Source organism: Rhinoderma darwinii, chromosome 2 (genome assembly GCF_050947455.1).
Source record: "Rhinoderma darwinii isolate aRhiDar2 chromosome 2, aRhiDar2.hap1, whole genome shotgun sequence".
NCBI lineage: Eukaryota > Metazoa > Chordata > Amphibia > Anura > Rhinodermatidae > Rhinoderma > Rhinoderma darwinii.
In genome coordinates, this window is record NC_134688.1 from 38,875,224 (window position 1) to 38,893,966 (window position 18,743).

The window sequence follows — 18,743 nt, forward strand, 5'->3', positions numbered from 1 at the left end:
CCCCTGCCGTATAGGTTTGTACGGCGTAAAACTACAGCTCCCTGCATGGCCCGAATAATGGTGAGGATATGCTGGGAGATGCTGTTTCACAAAAAAAAATCATATCATCTCGCTGCAGATCATACAGTGACTACAGTGCTGATTAGAGGCAGAATAAACATTTACATTCAGTGACTCACCAGTGACGTCTCAGATTCTAGTTCTTTTCTTCTCCCTCCGGTCCAGACATCTATGATGGATTTCTACCGGCCATGACCCATTTCTGCCGTTTTCCGCTCAGATGTCTTCAGCTTCTCACTTTTAAAACATTTCTGTACCTATAAACAAAGTTAAAATTCTCAACACCTCTTGCACATCTAACTATAATAGTGCCATATACTGTGTCCCTGATTATAATAGTACCATACACTGTCACACATAATAGTGCCCCCATAGCCCCCTGTAGATAGTGACCCCCATAGAGCCTCTGTAGATAGTGACCTACATAGAAGCCCCTGTAGATAGTGTCCCACATACAGCCCCTGTAGATAGTGCCCACATATGCACTCCAGAGCTGCAAGGCAATAGTGCTAACCACTGAGCCACCGTGCTGCCCTACAAATGGCTTCCCCTATAGATAGTGCTCCACGTATAGCCCACCTCTGTAGACAGTGCCCTACATATAGCCACCCTGTTGCTAGTGCCCCACAGGTAACCCACCCCTGTATATAAGAGCAAAGGATTGGAGCAGCACTGTGAACAAATGCCTGACTAGGCTGGTGCAAAGCTTCAAAAATAAAGTTGTGACCTCTCCTTATGTGTTAGATATCCAAAAAAGAGAACGTGAAGCAGCACTCAAATAAAGTGAACTTATTCATCCAACATGGAACCACAACGTTTCACCTCCTGAAGGCATTTTCAACTGTTGGATGAATAAATTCACTTTATTTGAGTGCTGCTTCACGTTCTCTTTTTTGGATAACCACCCCTGTATATAGTGTCCCACATATAGCCCACCCCTATAGAAAGTGCCCTAAAAAATAGCTCCCCCATAGATAGTGCTCTACATATAGCCCACCCCTGTATAGTGTCTCACATATAGCTCCCCCTGTATATAGTGCCCCACATATAGATCACCCTGTAGATAGTGCCCCACATATAGACCCCCCTTGTAGATAGTGGCCCACATATAGACTCCCCTGTATATAGTGGCCCACATCCCCACATATAGACCCCCCTGTAGATTGTGCCCCACATCCCCACATACAGACCACCCCTGTAGCTAGTGCCCCACATCCCCACATATAGACACCCCCCCCCCGTATATAGAGGCCCACATATAGACCATATAGACGACCCCCCTGTAGCTAGAGCCCCCACTATAGATAATGCCATTAACAGTTTTATGAGAAAAAACAAACAAAAACTTTACATAATCACATGATCCGGTACCCATGCTGTTCGCTGGAAATGCAGATCTGCTCTCTTCTGAGCGGGTCTGCAGGAGCTGAAGGAGCGTCGTCCAATGACGCTGATTGGCGGGGCAGAACGCCTTTAACGCATGGAAGCTGCGCGATGACGTCATCGCGCTGCTAGCCAATCAGCGTCATTGTAAGGCGCTGATTGGTCGGGCTCGGAACATGCCCGGCCATTCAGTGCTAATGCATGTATTTGGCTGTCGTTAGCACCGGGGCCCCTCCGGTGCTAGCGATGCCTACAGGCATGAGAGGGCCTGTGTCCCCAGGCCCATACTTGTTGAAGGCTCGGCGGTGCGGGCCCCATAGTAGCGGTGCCATAACGGCTGCTAGCGGCGCCACAAAGCATATGGGAGGGGGGCGTGTCGGCTGGCGGCACGGGCCACCTCAAGCATATGCCATGAATGTCTGATAGATGCGGGTCCCAGCTCTAGGACCCACAAAAATGTTTGTCAGTCAGCAAGATTTTTTACAGCTCCTGAAACAAACTTGTTGATATGGAGAAGAAAACAGAGTTAATTTCTTCCTGATCCCTTCTCCGGCTGGCTAGAGTGTGCAGTATTGTGTCTGGACTCCAATAGTAGACAGAGCAGTGGGGTAGGGCTTCTGCTGTAGCCTATTGCCTTTCAGTCAAACACAAGTTTGATCAGAAGTCTGTGAGCAGGGGGGAAGATTACTTATCTCCTGGGACACTGAGGGTATGTTCACATGGCTTATTTTCGGCCGTTTTTTGGGCCGTAAACGACCGCAAAATGGCTGAAAGATCGGAAGTAGAATACCTCCAAACATCTGCCCATTGATTTCAATGGGAAAAACTGAGTTCTGTTCCGACGGGGCGTTTTTGAAAAACGACCACGTTAGTAAACGCCCACGAAAAAAAAGTGCATGTCACTTCTTGACCCGTTTTTGGAGCCGTTTATTATTGACTCTATAGAAAAACAGCTCCAAAAACGGCCGTAAAAAACTTGAGTTTGATTAAAACCGGTTGAAAATCAGGAGCTGTTTTCCTTGAAAACAGCTGTGTATTTTCAGAAGTTTTTTTCATTAAGCCTGTGAACATAGCCTTCTGGAAGAATTCTTTATATATTTCTTGCAGTTTTGATCACAATGAGACTGCTCAGGATAAGATGAGAGGAGGATATTAAAGGTGTTGTCCAGAATAAGATAAACATGGTTGCTTTCTTCCAGAAACAGCGCCACACCTGTCCATTGGTTGCGTTTGGTATTGCAGTTCAGCTCCATTGAAGTGAACAGGGTTTAGCTGCAATACCGCACACAACCTGTGGACAGATGTGGTGCTATTTTGTGGAATAAGCAGTCATATATTTATTACATAATTAAAATAGTCTCCATACAGCGGTGCCTTAACACTGTGACAAAAATAATGGTGCTACGACAACAACAAAAAATCCATCTACAGGTACAGGTGATTGTATATCCCCATGTAGCCCTCAGATTCGTGCATCTGTTGAAACGCAGCCGTGGACGCAGCTGTGAACCTGAGAAAACATTACGTAATTATTATGTGAAGTCTTGTGGATCCATGAAGGAGATACAGTGACGGTGGATATCCTCTTGTGACTAACAGACACTGGGAAGGAAGTTCTCGGACTATAGGACATCTGGCTGCCTTTGTACACCCACCTTTGATTAGAAGCTCCAGGGTTTTAATGATATTGTCATAATACAAGGCACACAAAGAAAACAGGAAAAATAACATCACTATTTTTGTGCTCTCTTCCCATGAGAATAAAGTAGACATTATTTCCCATGTCTGACCTCTAGCAGTCCTGGGCATATTGTACCTCACCGGTTATCTCTGTAGTATATGGATATTATTTGACTTTCTGTATACAATGTACTTTTATGGTGTGTTTTTTTTAAACAATGGGCATGCTACTGTCCTGACGTGCTAGATATGGTATCATTTACTGTTAAAGTCTTCAACCGAAATTCTATTTTGGAGACTTTCCATATAAAAATAAAAATAAAGAAATCCCCAGAAAATATAAGTCCTTATGTTTAAATCTTCTCTTAGGTTGTTCAAATTTTTATTCAGCTGTTTCTTAAACTTATCAATGGGAAACTGTGTGACAATCAGCATGAACAGCTCTCACGTGGGTTATAACCAGTACCGGAATTGCCGCGTTTTTTCCGTCTGGAATTGCGGATGGAAAAAACGCAGGAGAATACGGTAGCAGCATAGTGGATGAGATTTAACAAATCTCAACCATACGCTGCGTAAAGATTCTGAGCAGAAATTGACCTGCGGTGCATAATTTTCGGACCGCAGCATGTCAATTTCTGCTGCGGAAAGTGCCCAGGCATGCTGCATTTTTTAGAATTGATGTCACCATCGATGTAAAAACCGCAGGAAATGGTGCGTTTTTTCCGCAGCAAAAAGTCTGCGACTTTCAACGGAATTGCTGCAGAAATTTTCTGCAACAATTTTGTTGTGTGTGGACAAGACCTAAATATCAGGAGGCTTTAAAGGGCTGGTTCAGTCCGACTCCTGGCATCCCCACCGATCAGCTGTTTTGAATGGGTCGCAGCGCTCGTACGAGCGCTGCTTCCCCTTTATTTCCTATACTGTTCACACTGTGAATCGTGGACACACTTGTAGCGGCGGTTCACAGTATTACAGCCTTCTCCCATTGAAGTGAATAAGAGAAGGCTTAATACTGTAAACCGACTCTACATGTGTGTCCAACATTCAAAGTGTGAACAGTAAGGGAAATAAAGGGTAAGCAGCGCTCGTACGAGCGCTGCGACCCATTCAAAACAGCTGATCGGCGAGGGTGCCGGGAGCAAAACCTGAGGATAGGCAATCAATTTCAATGGACTGGACAACCCATTTTAAACATTTTTGTCTGATTTTACAAAATAAAGGAGAACATTGTAGTGTAAGTCTTACAACATATAGCGCCCTCTGCAGTCCTTTCCTTGTCCCTCCATTGGTGTCCTCCTCTCATTGCCACAACACTTTGAGTGCCTAACTTATAAATACACATAATTTTCATATGAATATACATTGTTCAGTGCTTTCATGTGCACATTTTTCCTTCCATAGGTGCCCTTTCCCCAGGGACACCCATAGGCACAAGCCTACTATGCCTACAGGGATTTCCGGCACTGGTTATCATTAAATTTTCCTATGAGATTGTACATCAATGTTAACGCTTGGAAAACTCTTTAAAGGGGTTACCCAGGTTCTGAAAATATTTTAGTCAATAATTGCAAATGAGGACAATTTACAAATAAAGCAGTACTTATCTGGTATCCATCTTTTCCACTGCGGCCAGAGGGCTCAGCGCTGACAAATTGTATTTCTGGCATAATGTGAGGCATCATAGTTACATAGTTACATAGTTACATATTTCGTACGGTTGAAAAAAAGACACATGTCCATCAAGTTCAATCAAGGGATGGGAAAGGGGAAGAGAAAAATTTCTACACTTAGGAGCTAATATTATTTTGTTCTAGGAAATTATCTAAGCCTTTTTTACAGCCATTTACTGTCTCTGCTGTGACCGGTTCCTGCGGTGACTATTCCATAGATTCACAGAGGGGGATAGCGGGGGATCTTTTTCTTAGGACCCTCTGTGAGCCAGAACTGGGAGCTACTGAGTATCACCAGCTCCTGCTCAGCCAGATACAGCCCGTCCATGTATTAGGGCCTGTTCACATCACCGTTCGCTTTCCATTCCGGGGTTCCGTATGAGGTTTCTGTTGGGTGAACCCCGCAACGGAAAGTGAAAGTGAAACCACAGCTTCCGTTTCAGTCACCATTGATATCAATGGTGACGGAAACATCGCTAATGGTTTCCGTTCGTCACCATTCCGTCAGATTTCTGTTTTTCCGACTGAATCAATAGCGCAGTCGACTCCGCTATTGATTCCGTCGTTAAAACGGAAACCTGCTGGAATGGTGACGAACGGAAACCATTAGCGATGTTTCCGTCACCATTGATATCAATGGTGACTGAAACGGAAGCTGTGGTTTCACTTTCACTTTCCATTGCGGGGTTCACGCAACGGAAACCTCCGACGGAACCCCGGAACGGAAAACGAACGGTGATGTGAACAGGCCCTTACCTAGATGGGCATGTATTTGAATGGTCGCCATTTATAACTGCAGGTGAACCGTATGGCTGGTCGCAAGGGGTTATCACAAGCCGGCTTTTTTTCCAAAAGGGTTTGTCATGAAGAGTGAAGAGACAATCCCATTAACTTAAAGTAATTTGTCAGAAAATCCCTTTAAGTTTTGAGACCTGCGTTTTAGTCTAAATTAATTATATGTTAAAATAAATAGTTATAAAAATGAGTTAAACAAAAAAGTTGATAAATGTGCCACAAGTTAATAGAAACCATATAAACCAGTAACTTCCCAAACTACACATAACATATAAGTACTATAAGTATGGTACACCTGCATATATGGGGATGCCATGCAGCAAATTTGATGGAGCTCCAATAAATAAACTTTAATTCCATTTAAAATATTCTTTAAAAAAAAACATCTCAATTGAGAGGATCTGTAGACATAGTATACCCCAATATATTCAGTTTATTATTGTCCTCATAAGCAAAACAGAGAGAACAAATACAACATTATGAGGACTGCAAATGTTTCACATTGATTTCCTATATTCACAGATTTCCATGTGGATTCCTGAAGTGGCTCCGCAGTGCTGAATCATGGCGTATTCTCCACAGTGTCATCCGGCTGAGTACAGCAGTTCACTGTCATATATCTTCTTTATGGCGTGCACAGTGAGCATTGCAGCAATGTGGCCGGTGCTCAGGCTATAATCATTGTGAACATCTTATATACAGGAAAAACGGCAATTAATGGGATCCTAAGATTAAACCCCTTAAAAAATGTCAGGAACAATAGTTACACATTTTTATTTTATAAGCCAAATCTGTCCGTGACCCGCATTGTATAGTCTTCCTAATTTCTCGGATTAATTGAAGAACCAATTTGCCTAAGGGTAAGGCCACTGACCTGGCTGTGATGAAACCATCAACCGCGCCGGCACCATGTTTGGCGAGGGTGTCAAATAGCCTCCGAACTGTTCACATCTAGAGACTTGTACAAATACAAGTCTGTTGTTGTGTGTAAATTGGCCCTTTACCTGCGACATCGTGTGCCCATTAATGAATACACCCTTTACAGCCATCCAATTTTGCAGGTAAAGAGCCATTTCACAGGCAACAAAGGGTGGCCATTAACAGGGTATTTGACAAACGGTTGTTTGCCGCATCATGGCCGGGTCAGTGCCGCTTTTCATGTCCTCGTTGCCACCGTGCGGGTCCCGTTTACATGGATCCTCATAGACTGGAGTTGTTCTATTTTTCAACGGACCCGTCACACGGTCCATTGAAACAACGGCCGTGTGAACGATCCCATTGAATTACATGCGTCCATGTGACGGCCGTTGTTTTAACCGCCGTCACGCGGACGTATTCAATGTTCATCTGAGTAAGGCCTAAAGCTGGACAGACACCCGATAGATTCAACTTGTGAGAACCCGCCCATTTTGGTGGGATTCGTCGCCCATCTAATGAGTATGAAAAAAGTCAGGTGTTTTTCATTGGCAGAGGCATAAATTTGATTCGACCTGCAGAGACCTTTGTTCCCCCCCCCAGGGTTAGGCATGACTGAGCTTTCCTATTGAAACAAAAAAGAATGCTTGGCCATGAATGTGTGTGTTTATGGGGGAGTTACGGGAGGTGGCTGACCCTCCTTCACAAACCAGCTATCTAATGTATATCTGGCATTACATATCAGTGATATAATCCAAAATCCTTATGTTAGATAAAACAACAGTGTTTAAAAATCTATCATGGCGTTTATAAGATAATAATATAATATATCTGCAGCCACTGAACAGACTCCTGAACTCCCAATCGAGGCAGTCTCTAGTTAGCGAAGTAGAGCAAAGTCCCTATACAGTGACTGGAAGAAGAATCACCTGTCCGGCTCTACAACTCCTCTAACCCCTTAATGACAAGGCCTAAAAAGACCTTAATGACCCGCTACATTTTTCGTTTTTTCTTCTGCATTTCAGCAGTCATCGTTTTGTTTTTTTTCATTGACGTGCCTGTGTGAGGCCTTGTTTTATGCGGAAGATTTTGTGTTTTTTTTCCTGTACAATTTGGAGGTACAAATAAACTACTGTGTGATTTTGGTAATTCGTTTTTTTGCGGCATGAAAATAGAAAATAATGATTATTGGCATGTTTTTATTTTTGGTTATATGGTATACCGTTTACGTTTCACACAAAATAACTGTTAAATTCATTTTTCCGGTTATTATGGTCGTGCAGATACCTAATATCTGTAGGTTTTTTTGTTTTTTTATGTAATGTACATATGGACAATAAAATCTATTTTATGCTATATAATGACTTTTTTTGTGGAAATTGCTTTATAATATTTTTTTGTTCATTTTTATTTTTTTATCCCATTTATTTTGTACTTATATTTCATTAGCATACTCCTGTATACTAATACATTATACTGTGTCATTATGACAAAAGCTGCTGTTAGGGCAACACATAGTCTGTCTTAACAGCAGGCATATAGAACAGACAGTGCTGGGGTCCCTTCTAGGTCCCAAGGGCTGACTGCAGAGGGTACCCTGAGTCTCCGTTTGCGTCATTGGATTTCCGGCGATGCGATCGATGAGGGGAGTCCCCTTTGATCATGCCGTGGTCATGGTTAAACAGCTGGGATCTGAGTTCTCAGATTCCATCTGTATTCTGCAAGCTTATCTAAGCACAGGAGCTGTTAGTAACAGCTGCTGCTTAGAGAATGAGCGCTCACTGGAGCAATCATAAGCGTTTTCTACAGTGACTCCAAAAGATGCCGCTGTAGACTCCGAACCTGCACCGCCGTCAAAAAAATGTGGGCGGTCGGGAAGGGGTTAAAATAAATTTGCTAACTAGTCAGCCAGGTAATCTCTTTTGGTAAACCAGTCCTACAAGCGTTGTAACATACAATGCATTCGGAAAGTCTTCAGACCCTTTCAACTTTTTCACATTTTGTAATGGTGAGGCCTTGTGCTAAAATAAAAATAAATAAATGTAAAAAAAAATATTCCCACCATTCTGCACTCAATACCACATTAATGACAACATGAAAACAGAATGTTAGGAATCTTTGCTAATTTATTGGAAAAAAAACTAAAATCTTGCATTGACCTAAGTATTCAGACCCTTTACTCAGGACTTAGATGGAACACCTTTGGCAGTGAGAACGGCCTCCAGTCTTCTTGGGTTTGATGCCACAAGGTTTGCACACTTGGATTTTGGTATTTTCTGCCATTCTTCTCCTCAGATCCTCCCCAGCTCTGTCAGGTTGGATGGGGACCGTCGGTGGACAGACATTTTCAGGTCCCTCCAGAGATGTTCGATTGGGTTCAAGTCAGGGCTCTGGCTAGGACACTCAAGGACATTCACAGAGTTGTCCCTAAGCCACTCCTGTGTTGTCTCGGCTGTGTGCTTAGGGTCATTGTCTTGTTGGAAGGTGAACCTTCGGCCCAGTCTGAGGTCCAGAGCACTCTGGATCAGGTTTTCATTAAAAATACGTCTGTACTTTGCTCCATTCATCTTTCCCTAAACCCTGACCAGTTTCCCTGTCCCAGACGCTGAAAAACACCCCCACAGCCTGATGCTGCCACCACGGTGGACAGACATTTTCAGGTCCCTCCAGAGATGTTCGATTGGGTTCAAGTCAGGGCTCTGGCTGGGACACTCAAGGACATTCACAGAGTTGTCCCTAAGCCACTCCTGTGTTGTCTCGGCTGTGTGCTTAGGGTCATTGTCTTGTTGGAAGGTGAACCTTCGGCCCAGTCTGAGGTCCAGAGCACTCTGGATCAGGTTTTCATTAAAAATATGTCTGTACTTTGCTCCATTCATCTTTCCCTAAACCCTGACCAGTTTCCCTGTCCCAGACGCTGAAAAACACCCCCACAGCCTGATGCTGCCACCACCATGCTTCACTGTAGGGATGGTATTGAGCAAGAGATGAGAAGTGATGTTTGACCTTCTGGAAGTTTCTCCCATCTGCACACAGGATCTTTGGAGCTCAGCCAGTCACCTCTCTTGGTCACCTCTCTTACCATGGCCCTTCTCCCCCAATTACTTAGTTTGGTGGGGCGGCCATCTCTAGGAACAGTCCTGTTTGTTCCAAACTTTTCCATTTAAAATTTATGGAGGCCTCTGTGCTCTTGGGAACTTTCAGTGCAGCAGAAATGTTTTTGTACCCTTCTCCAGATCTGTGGCTCCACACAATGGTGACTGCGCTCTATGGGCAGTTCTTTCCTCCTCATGGCTTGATTTTTGCTCTGATATGTATTTTTAGCTGTGAGACCTTATGTAGACAGGGGTGTGTCTTTCCAATTCATGTCCAATCAAATGAATTTACCACAGATGGACTCCAATCAAGGTGTAGAAACATTTCAAAGATGATATAGGGAAATGTGAGGCCCCCAGAACTGAATTTCAAGTGTCATAGCAAAGGGTGTGAATACTTATGTCCCTGCAAAATTTTAGTTTTTTATTTTTCGTAAATTTTCAAAAATGTCTAAAATTCTGTTTTCACTTTGTCATTATGTGGTATTAAGTGCAGAATGATGGGAATTATTTTTTTAATTTAGCACACGTCCTCAACATAACAAAATGTGAATTAAAGTGAAAGGGTCTGAAAACTTTCCGAATGCACTGTATGAGTTTTCCAATGGTGTATTCGGAGAGGAGAGATCATTCAGTAGGTGCTATTTTTTTTACACTCAACAGCTCACTGGTATTAGGGCAAAAGATTTAGAATTCAATATAATCTCTCTCCACGTAGCAATAGAAACCAATAAATTAAAGGGTCACAATCATTTAAACCTTATTAGTGAAATAGAACCCTTTACCTATAGATTTATTAGTTCATAACACAAATTAAAAATTCGGACTCTGTACCTACTTTATGTCACTCTGTTTATCCTGCTGCTAAGTGCCATTCACCTGGTTAATAAAGACTTTGTTGACCGTCTTCATGTGAAAGTTGTATACCAGACTAGCTATTTGTGTATAAGGATTTCTTACTCTCATCCCCTGCCCAAGCCCTCCCAATGTCTTCACAAAGCAGTCACTGTTCGTGCGTCGACAATGTCCGCCTCCACCTGGCTCCCTGCCGACGTCAAAACTAGAGGCAGCAGCTCAGTCTTGCTGACAGTGCAGTGTGTGCTCCCGATCTGAACACAGTGAATGCTGGGAAGTGAGGGCACCAGCAGCAGTATTCGAGGTACTGACTGATGATGTAGACAGATCCCGCCATCCGCCATCCAAATAGAATTATTTTTCAAGCTGCAAACAGCGTATGGATATGGCTAAAAAAAGTGGTGTAAACTACAAGATAAGTAAAACCAAGCGACCACTATGTATTGTGCCAGCTTTATAACAACTACGGAGTCGATTTTATTTTGGGGGAGAGAAATCATAGGCGCACTTTAAATAATTTGATAGCTAATGTACGGCAAACCTATTGAAAGTACCAATAATAATGCCATACAAGAGAACACACTGATTTTGTTTTTTTCACATTTTCGCATATTCTTATATGTATTGGATGGGGGATTTGATCCACCAGGTTTAAAGTGGACCTGTCACCTCTCTTGACATGTCTATCTTAGTAAAAATTTGTGTTGCCATGAAATTACAATTTCTGGAACATATTTTCTTTGAACTTGGTCGTTCCTCTGATATTCCTCAGAGAAATGTATAAATAAATTGACAACTGGGTGTTACCAGTGCGCAAAGCAAGGTCCATAAAGGAATGGTTGGGTAGGTTTGATGTGGAAGACTTCAATGGCCCACACAGAGCCCTGACCTCAACCCCATCCAACAGCTTTGGGATGAACTAGAACAGAGATTGTGAGCCAGGCCCCCTCCTCCAACATCAGTGTCTGACCTCACAAATGTTTTTCTGGTTGAATAGGAAAAAATTCCCACAGACACACTCCAAAATCCTTCCAGAAAGCCTTCCCAGAAGAGTGGATTCTGTTTTAGCTGCAAAGGGGAGGCCAACTTCTTATTAGTGCCTATGGATGGGGATGTCATGAAAGCTCCTGTAGGTGTAATGTGTAGGTGTCCCAATACTTTGTCCATATAGTGTATATCCAGGGCGGCTGCATAGAACGGTATAATATTTTGTATCTGGGCCTGTAATAATAACATATCCCGTATCTGAAGAATGTAGTACTATTGGGTTGTGTTTTATTGAAATTCAATAGGAGTGAGGCTTGAATACCCTCTTTAAAAGTAATAATACACCATGGTTTTTTCTTTACGTTTTTGTTGATTATTTTAGAATGACTTGTACACTTTTGGTAGAATGTTTTACCTTGTCAAAGTACATTTGGAAACATGGGTTCTTCTGGATCAACACACCAATAAACTATTGGGTGGACCCTGGTTGACTTGTGCCTTTGTTCAGACTGTCTACTGTATGTAAATGTGAAATATTATATATGTGGTGATCAACTAGATTATGGCAGAATCCTGAACAGCCTATGCAGGATAAGCAATCTGTGGACCTCCAGTGTTAAGGAAGTAGTAATGTCAGGAAGCAGGTAGGAAATCTTTTATTGAAATTCATTTGGTTGGATACAATAGGTCTTTCTGATCTATCACTAAATCTGGCTATAAAGACAGGGCGTAGTTGCTGTGACAAATGCCTCGAGTTGACTGCTCAGCACATTGCTCTTCTGCTTCATACAATAAAATTGAGTTGGTCAACAGACGATTCTTTATTGACCCGTTGACCCTCAATTCTGCTTTTAACATGTACATTGGGCTTGGTCCAATAGCCAACTAAACTGTAATATCTATAGTCAGCTTAAATCTACAAGTACTTTGCCACATTAAGGCTCTGTTCACAGCTCCCTTCTGTTTCCGTTGTTCTGCTCCGTCATAGCAGCAGAACAACTAGAAAAACTGAAGCGCTGGATCCCTTTCATACCCTTCACATACCCTAAGTCCCCTTTAGTCACTGTATAAATTGTCTCATTGTTTCTATCACGCGCATCAGAAGAGGTGTTCGCAGAGAGCAGTGGAAGAGTGGAATCGATGACACTATACAGAATATTTCAAGACAGTGGCATTCAAAAGAACACGAGAAAGGACTCATGAACACGGCCATAATACGGCTATGCTGTAGTCCTGAGCTGTATAGAGCTATAATACATCACGTACATATGTCTATGTGCCCATACCGTACCTCTATATGCCTCCGATTTACTATGGAGCCACGCTTTTTTATGTTGAATTCATACAGAATGTAAGAGAAAATAAATCATGCCCATCAAATGCCATATTATTGAGGTATTGTTCCCTAAAAGCCCTTCAAAAGAATCTGTTTTTTAAAGAACTGTATAGATATTTACAAATAAAAAGAATAGACCTTTGTATTTTTTAATTGGATGAGCTGAACTGACCTGGAGAGCACTAGAGAAGAAGCTGGACTGGACAAGGGATGCTTTCAAAATGATGGCACCGATTACCTTCTGTAGTTGTGAAATACAACGGAGAATACAGTGGATTTTATTTAAAGATAAAAGGTAACCCATATATATCACGCTGCTATAAGTAAGTGGGGGGTCTTCCCATCTTAGACATTTATGGCATATGTCAACAGAATTCATAAGGTCTACTGTCATAAAGCTCAAAACAAGATTTGACAAACAATATCTAGCGCCAACATATTCTGTAGTTCTGTACAGAGAAAGCCCTCACACTCAAATCTGTTCCTATTGGAGCTCAGAATCTTATTTCATCATCTGTAGTAAACTTGGGGACCTAGACTGAATCAGAACACATGGAGAACATACCAGCTCAGAGCTCTAGAACCTCAATACAGCCGTCCTAACCACTGAGCCACCATGTTAACTACTGAGCCACTGTGGCAGTACTAATATAACATAGAGGACCATATAGTACTAAAAGTTCTGTATCAAATTAGATATTTGAACTGTATATTTCTAAAAAGCAATAGTGCAATATATATTTATTACAGCTACCAAGGACAATGTATAGTCCCTGTACTTGTTCTCACTGCAACCCTTGTGAAAATACATTGAAAATTGATATGTTCTTGGGTTTTCTGCAATTTAGGTGTTTTGGGGGCCAGCTGTGCATGAATACACTTCCCCAGTATAGCACAGCATACCATCCAAGTATCTTTTCTATTAAATGTATCTACAATGCTTGAAAAAGTACCCCCTTCCAGATGTCCTCTGAAAGGGCATATTTATCACATCTCCAATCTTTAAGCCCAATGTAATATTAGACAATGGGAACCTAAGCAAAGACATAACACAGGTTTTCACTTGAAATTATATAAGGAACAAAGTTATCCAACACAACTATCCCTTATAAGAAAAAAAAATTGCCCCTAAATTATGCAAGAATTACACTTTAGCGTTTCCTCTATATGATACCATCAAGGTTGAGGACTCAATTTCCTTATGAAGAACTATCTTAATGCAGACACATTGGTTGGTTTTCATGGACGAACGACTTATTTCAGGTCCTGATACAGAATTGCTATTGCATTCAAGTCAAGACTTCGACTAGGCCAGTCCAAAATATTATTTTGTTGCTCCTAGCAGATATTTTGGATCACTGTCTTGCTAAGTGATCATCTAGGCTCCAGCTTTAGGTTATGGACAGAATATTGTCTTCTGGACCAGTCCAGAACTCATTTTTTTTCCCAAAAATGTCAAGATGGTCCAGGTAAAGGCCACCCATCAATCCCATGTTTATTTGTCTTTTTCTTGTGAAGTCAGGAACATTGACCTTAGTGTAAGCTTGAGATACCTAAATGTCTTCTTAGATGTTTTGTGACTTGAGATATTACTTGGCTACACTTAGTCAGGGTGGCTCTTCCTATCACGATGAACCGCTGTGCCAAGACTTCTCCATTTGGACAAAGTTCCAAAACCTAGAAATGGCTTTATATTCAAAGGAATATATTTTAACACTTTTTTGTAATAGAAATTTTGTTGGTGACCACATGATTCTCAATGTAGAGTATAGAGGTTAGAGTAGTGTATAGTGAAGGCTCGATTCAACACTTATTGGAAATTATAGTAAATCTTAGGTTGCCGTTATTGAGGGAAGTGACTTTCACATAATGGAATGTGTGCTTACCTATGGGTGTTTGTTCCCTATGGGTGTTTGTTGTTCCCTAAAAAATGCAGTAAGTAAATCTGTGTTATATGATTACTCATATTTTCTTTGTTTAATATTACTACTTGTTTAAAGATAAGACCTATTTTTCTTCTATCTATCTATCTATCTATCTATCTATCTATCTATCCCATATCTATCTATCTATCTATCCCATATCTATCTATCTATCTAATATCTATCTATCTATCTATCCCATATCTATCTATCTATCTATCTACTAATCAATCATGCAATCTTTCTTTCATCTATCTATCTATCTATCTATCTATCTATCTTATCTATCTATCATATCTATCTATCTATCTATCTATCTATCTATCTATCTATCTATCTATCTATCTATCTATCTATCTATCTATCTATCTATCTATCTATCTATCTATCTATCTAGCTCTGAATACTTTAGTTTAGATTGTAAGCTCTTGTAGGTAAAGCACCCAAACTTATATACTTGTATACTCAGCTGAACTTGTTTCTACTGTATGTGGCATCTAAGTTTGCAGTATTTGTAGCAGTGGGAATACAAATTGAGTGCACACGGTATATAACTGCATTCTTCTGGGAAAACTTTCCAATAGTTCACTAAGGTTAAGTACTTAAACTTATGAGCAGTAAACAGAGGTAGAGCACAAGATACACTATCTCAGTGCAACACACAGTATTAACATTTACAAAGCAATAAAATAACTTTCAACCAATCACAACAGAGATGCAAAAATCAGGGCAGAGTTTCAAGACTTTTCTGGCAGAGCCAAAACTTTCTAGCACACATGCAGTACCTGGCAACTTGTGAAATCTGATCACCATGTGCGTTTCTGTTACCCCCTCACATAGTTAACATTTTTCCAACTAAATCTTCCTTCGTTACACAATTTCCATAGTGTTTCTGTGACTTGTAATCTAAGGTTATCTCTCCACGCTCATCAACCATCATTCTAGGTAACTTACATAAGTAGCTGTGGGGGACGTTACCCCATGACTCTATTCTTAGAAAATACCACATGTCATACTGTATTAAACCTTTGCCATACTATACAGTCAGAATTTATCATAGAGGCAAAGGCAAAACAGGCACATGCATTGGGCGGCACAATTTTTGGGGCAGCATTTAAAGAGGAATACACACTCTTTTCTTTTTTTTATATAAGGCTTTGCTAACACTGGCATTATGTTTTTAAAGATCTTTAAAAGATATGCCGATACATTTTGATGGCAGAATAGCACAAAAAAATACTTATACCAGGGCAAAAGAAACCTCAGAGAATGGAATTAAGATGCCATAGTGGTCCGAATCTTAGGCATTTTTCACTTAGCTTTTTTAGGATTCCATCAGGATTTACGATATTTTTGCAGTAATGGAACCCCAAAGAAAGCTTGACCGATCTCATTGTGTCAATGGGGTCCATCAGGCTTTGTCGGGAAACCATAATGCTAGGGCTCTGTTCACACCTGGGCTAAAGGTTTAGTTCGGAGCCTCCTTTGCAGAATCCATTTCACAGAAAAATTATGTTGCGATATGAAGCTTAAACATTTTGGGGTACAAATGTTATGTAAGATACAAACGCAACGGTTGCCCATGGCAGCGGCAATAAAAATATAACCAGGCATGCATAAAGAACAGATGTCGAATAACTGAGTTTGACGCAACTTTCCTTGATATTCCAATGTAATATTTGTGATTATACAAAGAGCTGAGGGTGGCAGGTAAATTTAAATACGAAATATCTCTTTTGTACATGGAGGTCCTCAAATACCAGTCGTAGACCAAACAATGGCGCTAGTGTCCGGAGAACATAGCACCTAAAATATGAACCCTGTTGAGGGAATTGCTCCACTTTATTGGGCCAATACAGATAGCTTTGACTTTGAACTATTTTTATGGGGTATCACCGCCCTGCACGACCTATCGATGACAACATAAAGCCCACCTATGATAGTCCGGACCTTTCATAGAGGTTTCATTCATATCATAGGGGTCCAATATTCGTTACTAATGACTCTAGTGATACATGAGCCCCACAATAAGCTGCTGATCAGAACACAAAAGCTACAAAGTAACACGCGCTCTGGAATGTTCACAACATAAAGTTAGAATAAACTTAGATAGATTTAAGGAATAACTTGGAAACTGAACATGTAGAGATAAGTCAAAACTAAACAGATTTCCATCTGAAGCAGTAAATCTGCAGCGTGATCTGACATCTTAATCGCTGGCACAACTTTTCCTTAAATTACTCAGCAGTACCAGGAGGACCCTTAACGTCCAAAGAAACCCAACAAAACAAGACAAAGACTTGATACAGAACAGACACCTACCATCTCTCTTTAAATTGGAGATTCTTATGGTTTTCAGGTTTGCTGTTTGGGATAAAGTTCCTTGAGTGCAGAAGTTTGCAAAGATTATGCTGAAAAGCAATGGTAACCGCATTGGGAATAGTGTGAAATGCTCAGTAGGGATGAATCAATTCAGGGATGTCTTCAGGTAGAACTTCCAAAATGTCTTTATCCCAGATCAGCCTTCTTTTTCGGAAGATAAACCTCCAGGAAATGTGCTGGGTGTAACAGGTTGGATTTAGGAAGAAGGCAAGATTCCAAAATCCTTCTTCTATATTGCAGCAAGTTGTCCTTGGAGAAGGATCTTTCTGTGGTTTATTGGAGAAGGGGGCTGTATGTTGCAGGACCTCTTCTGCAGCTGCTATCTAGTAGAGTTTGAGAAGCTCCCACTGTACTGCATGCATTTCTGCAGAAACAGCACATAGCTGGATGGAGTGTGTGCTCCCAGATGAGGATAAATGCTGCTGTGTGTGAGAGTCTTGGAGGAAACAGGACTCTGACTGCTGAGAACAACAGGAAAAAAGCCAGGGGCTGCTCACAACTAACTACAGGGAACACATTCCCTCAACCACTAAATCAAAGGCAAGCCAAGAAGTGCAGGGAAATAATCTGCTGACCCCCCTGTTCACCAACTCCCACACTTTACTATTCATTTCAGTTCATGCGGAGGCATCACTGCAGGCTGTAATGTGAATACAAAGGTGTTTTATTAAATACTGGAGAGAAGCTACAGCTCTGTTGTGGCAGGAACTCTGGAAATATTTTATTTGTAATCCAGTATTGAAGGAATAAGCAGTGACTGTATGTAAAAGGGTATATAGTTATAAATAGACCGGCGATGGTAGATAGATAGATAGATAGATAGATAGATAGATAGATAGATAGATAGATAGATAGATAGATAGATAGATAGATAGATAGATAGATAGATAGATAGATAGATATGAGATAAATAGATAGATAGATAGATAGATAGATAGATAGATAGATAGATAGATAGATAGATAGATAGATAGATAGATAGATAGATAGATAGATAGATAGATAGATAGATATGGGATAGATGGATAGATATGGGATAGATGGATAGATAGATAGATAGATAGATAGATAGATAGATAGATAGATAGATAGATAGATAGATAGATAGATAGATAGATAGATAGATAGATAGATAGATAGATAGATAGATAGATAGATAGATATGGGATAGATGGATAGATAGATAGATAGATAGATAGATAGATAGATAGATAGATAGATAGATAGATAGATAGATAGATAGATAGATATGGGATAGATGGATAGATAGATAGATAGATAGATAGATAGATAGATAGATAGATAGATATGGGATAGATAGATAGATAGATAGATAGACAGACAGACAGACAGACAGACAGACAGACAGATAGATAGATAGATAGATAGATAGATAGATAGATAGATAGATAGATAGATGATAGATAGAAAGATAGTTAGATAGATAGATAGATAGATAGATAGATAGATAGATAGATAGATAGATAGATAGATAGATAGATAGATAGATAGATAGATAGATAGATAGATTGATAGATAGATAGATAGATAGATAGATAGATAGATAGATAGATAGATAGATAGATAGATAGATAGATAGATAGATAGATAGATATTAGATAGATAGATAGATAGATAGATAGATAGATAGATAGATAGATAGATA

General features: G+C 40.6%; 1 protein-coding gene across 1 annotated transcript in view; it reads right to left on the reverse strand.

Moving 5' to 3' along the window:
* The window catches only part of PDGFD (platelet derived growth factor D), a 211,048-nt gene extending 193,449 nt beyond the window's left edge, over positions 1 to 17,599 (reverse strand). Inside the window, exon 1 of the mRNA XM_075851545.1 lies at positions 17,018 to 17,599. Coding sequence (XP_075707660.1) covers positions 17,018 to 17,129 — 112 coding nt within the window. The 5' untranslated portion in view covers positions 17,130 to 17,599. The remainder of the gene's footprint in view (positions 1 to 17,017) is intronic.
* Between the last annotated feature and the right edge of the window lie 1,144 nt (positions 17,600 to 18,743).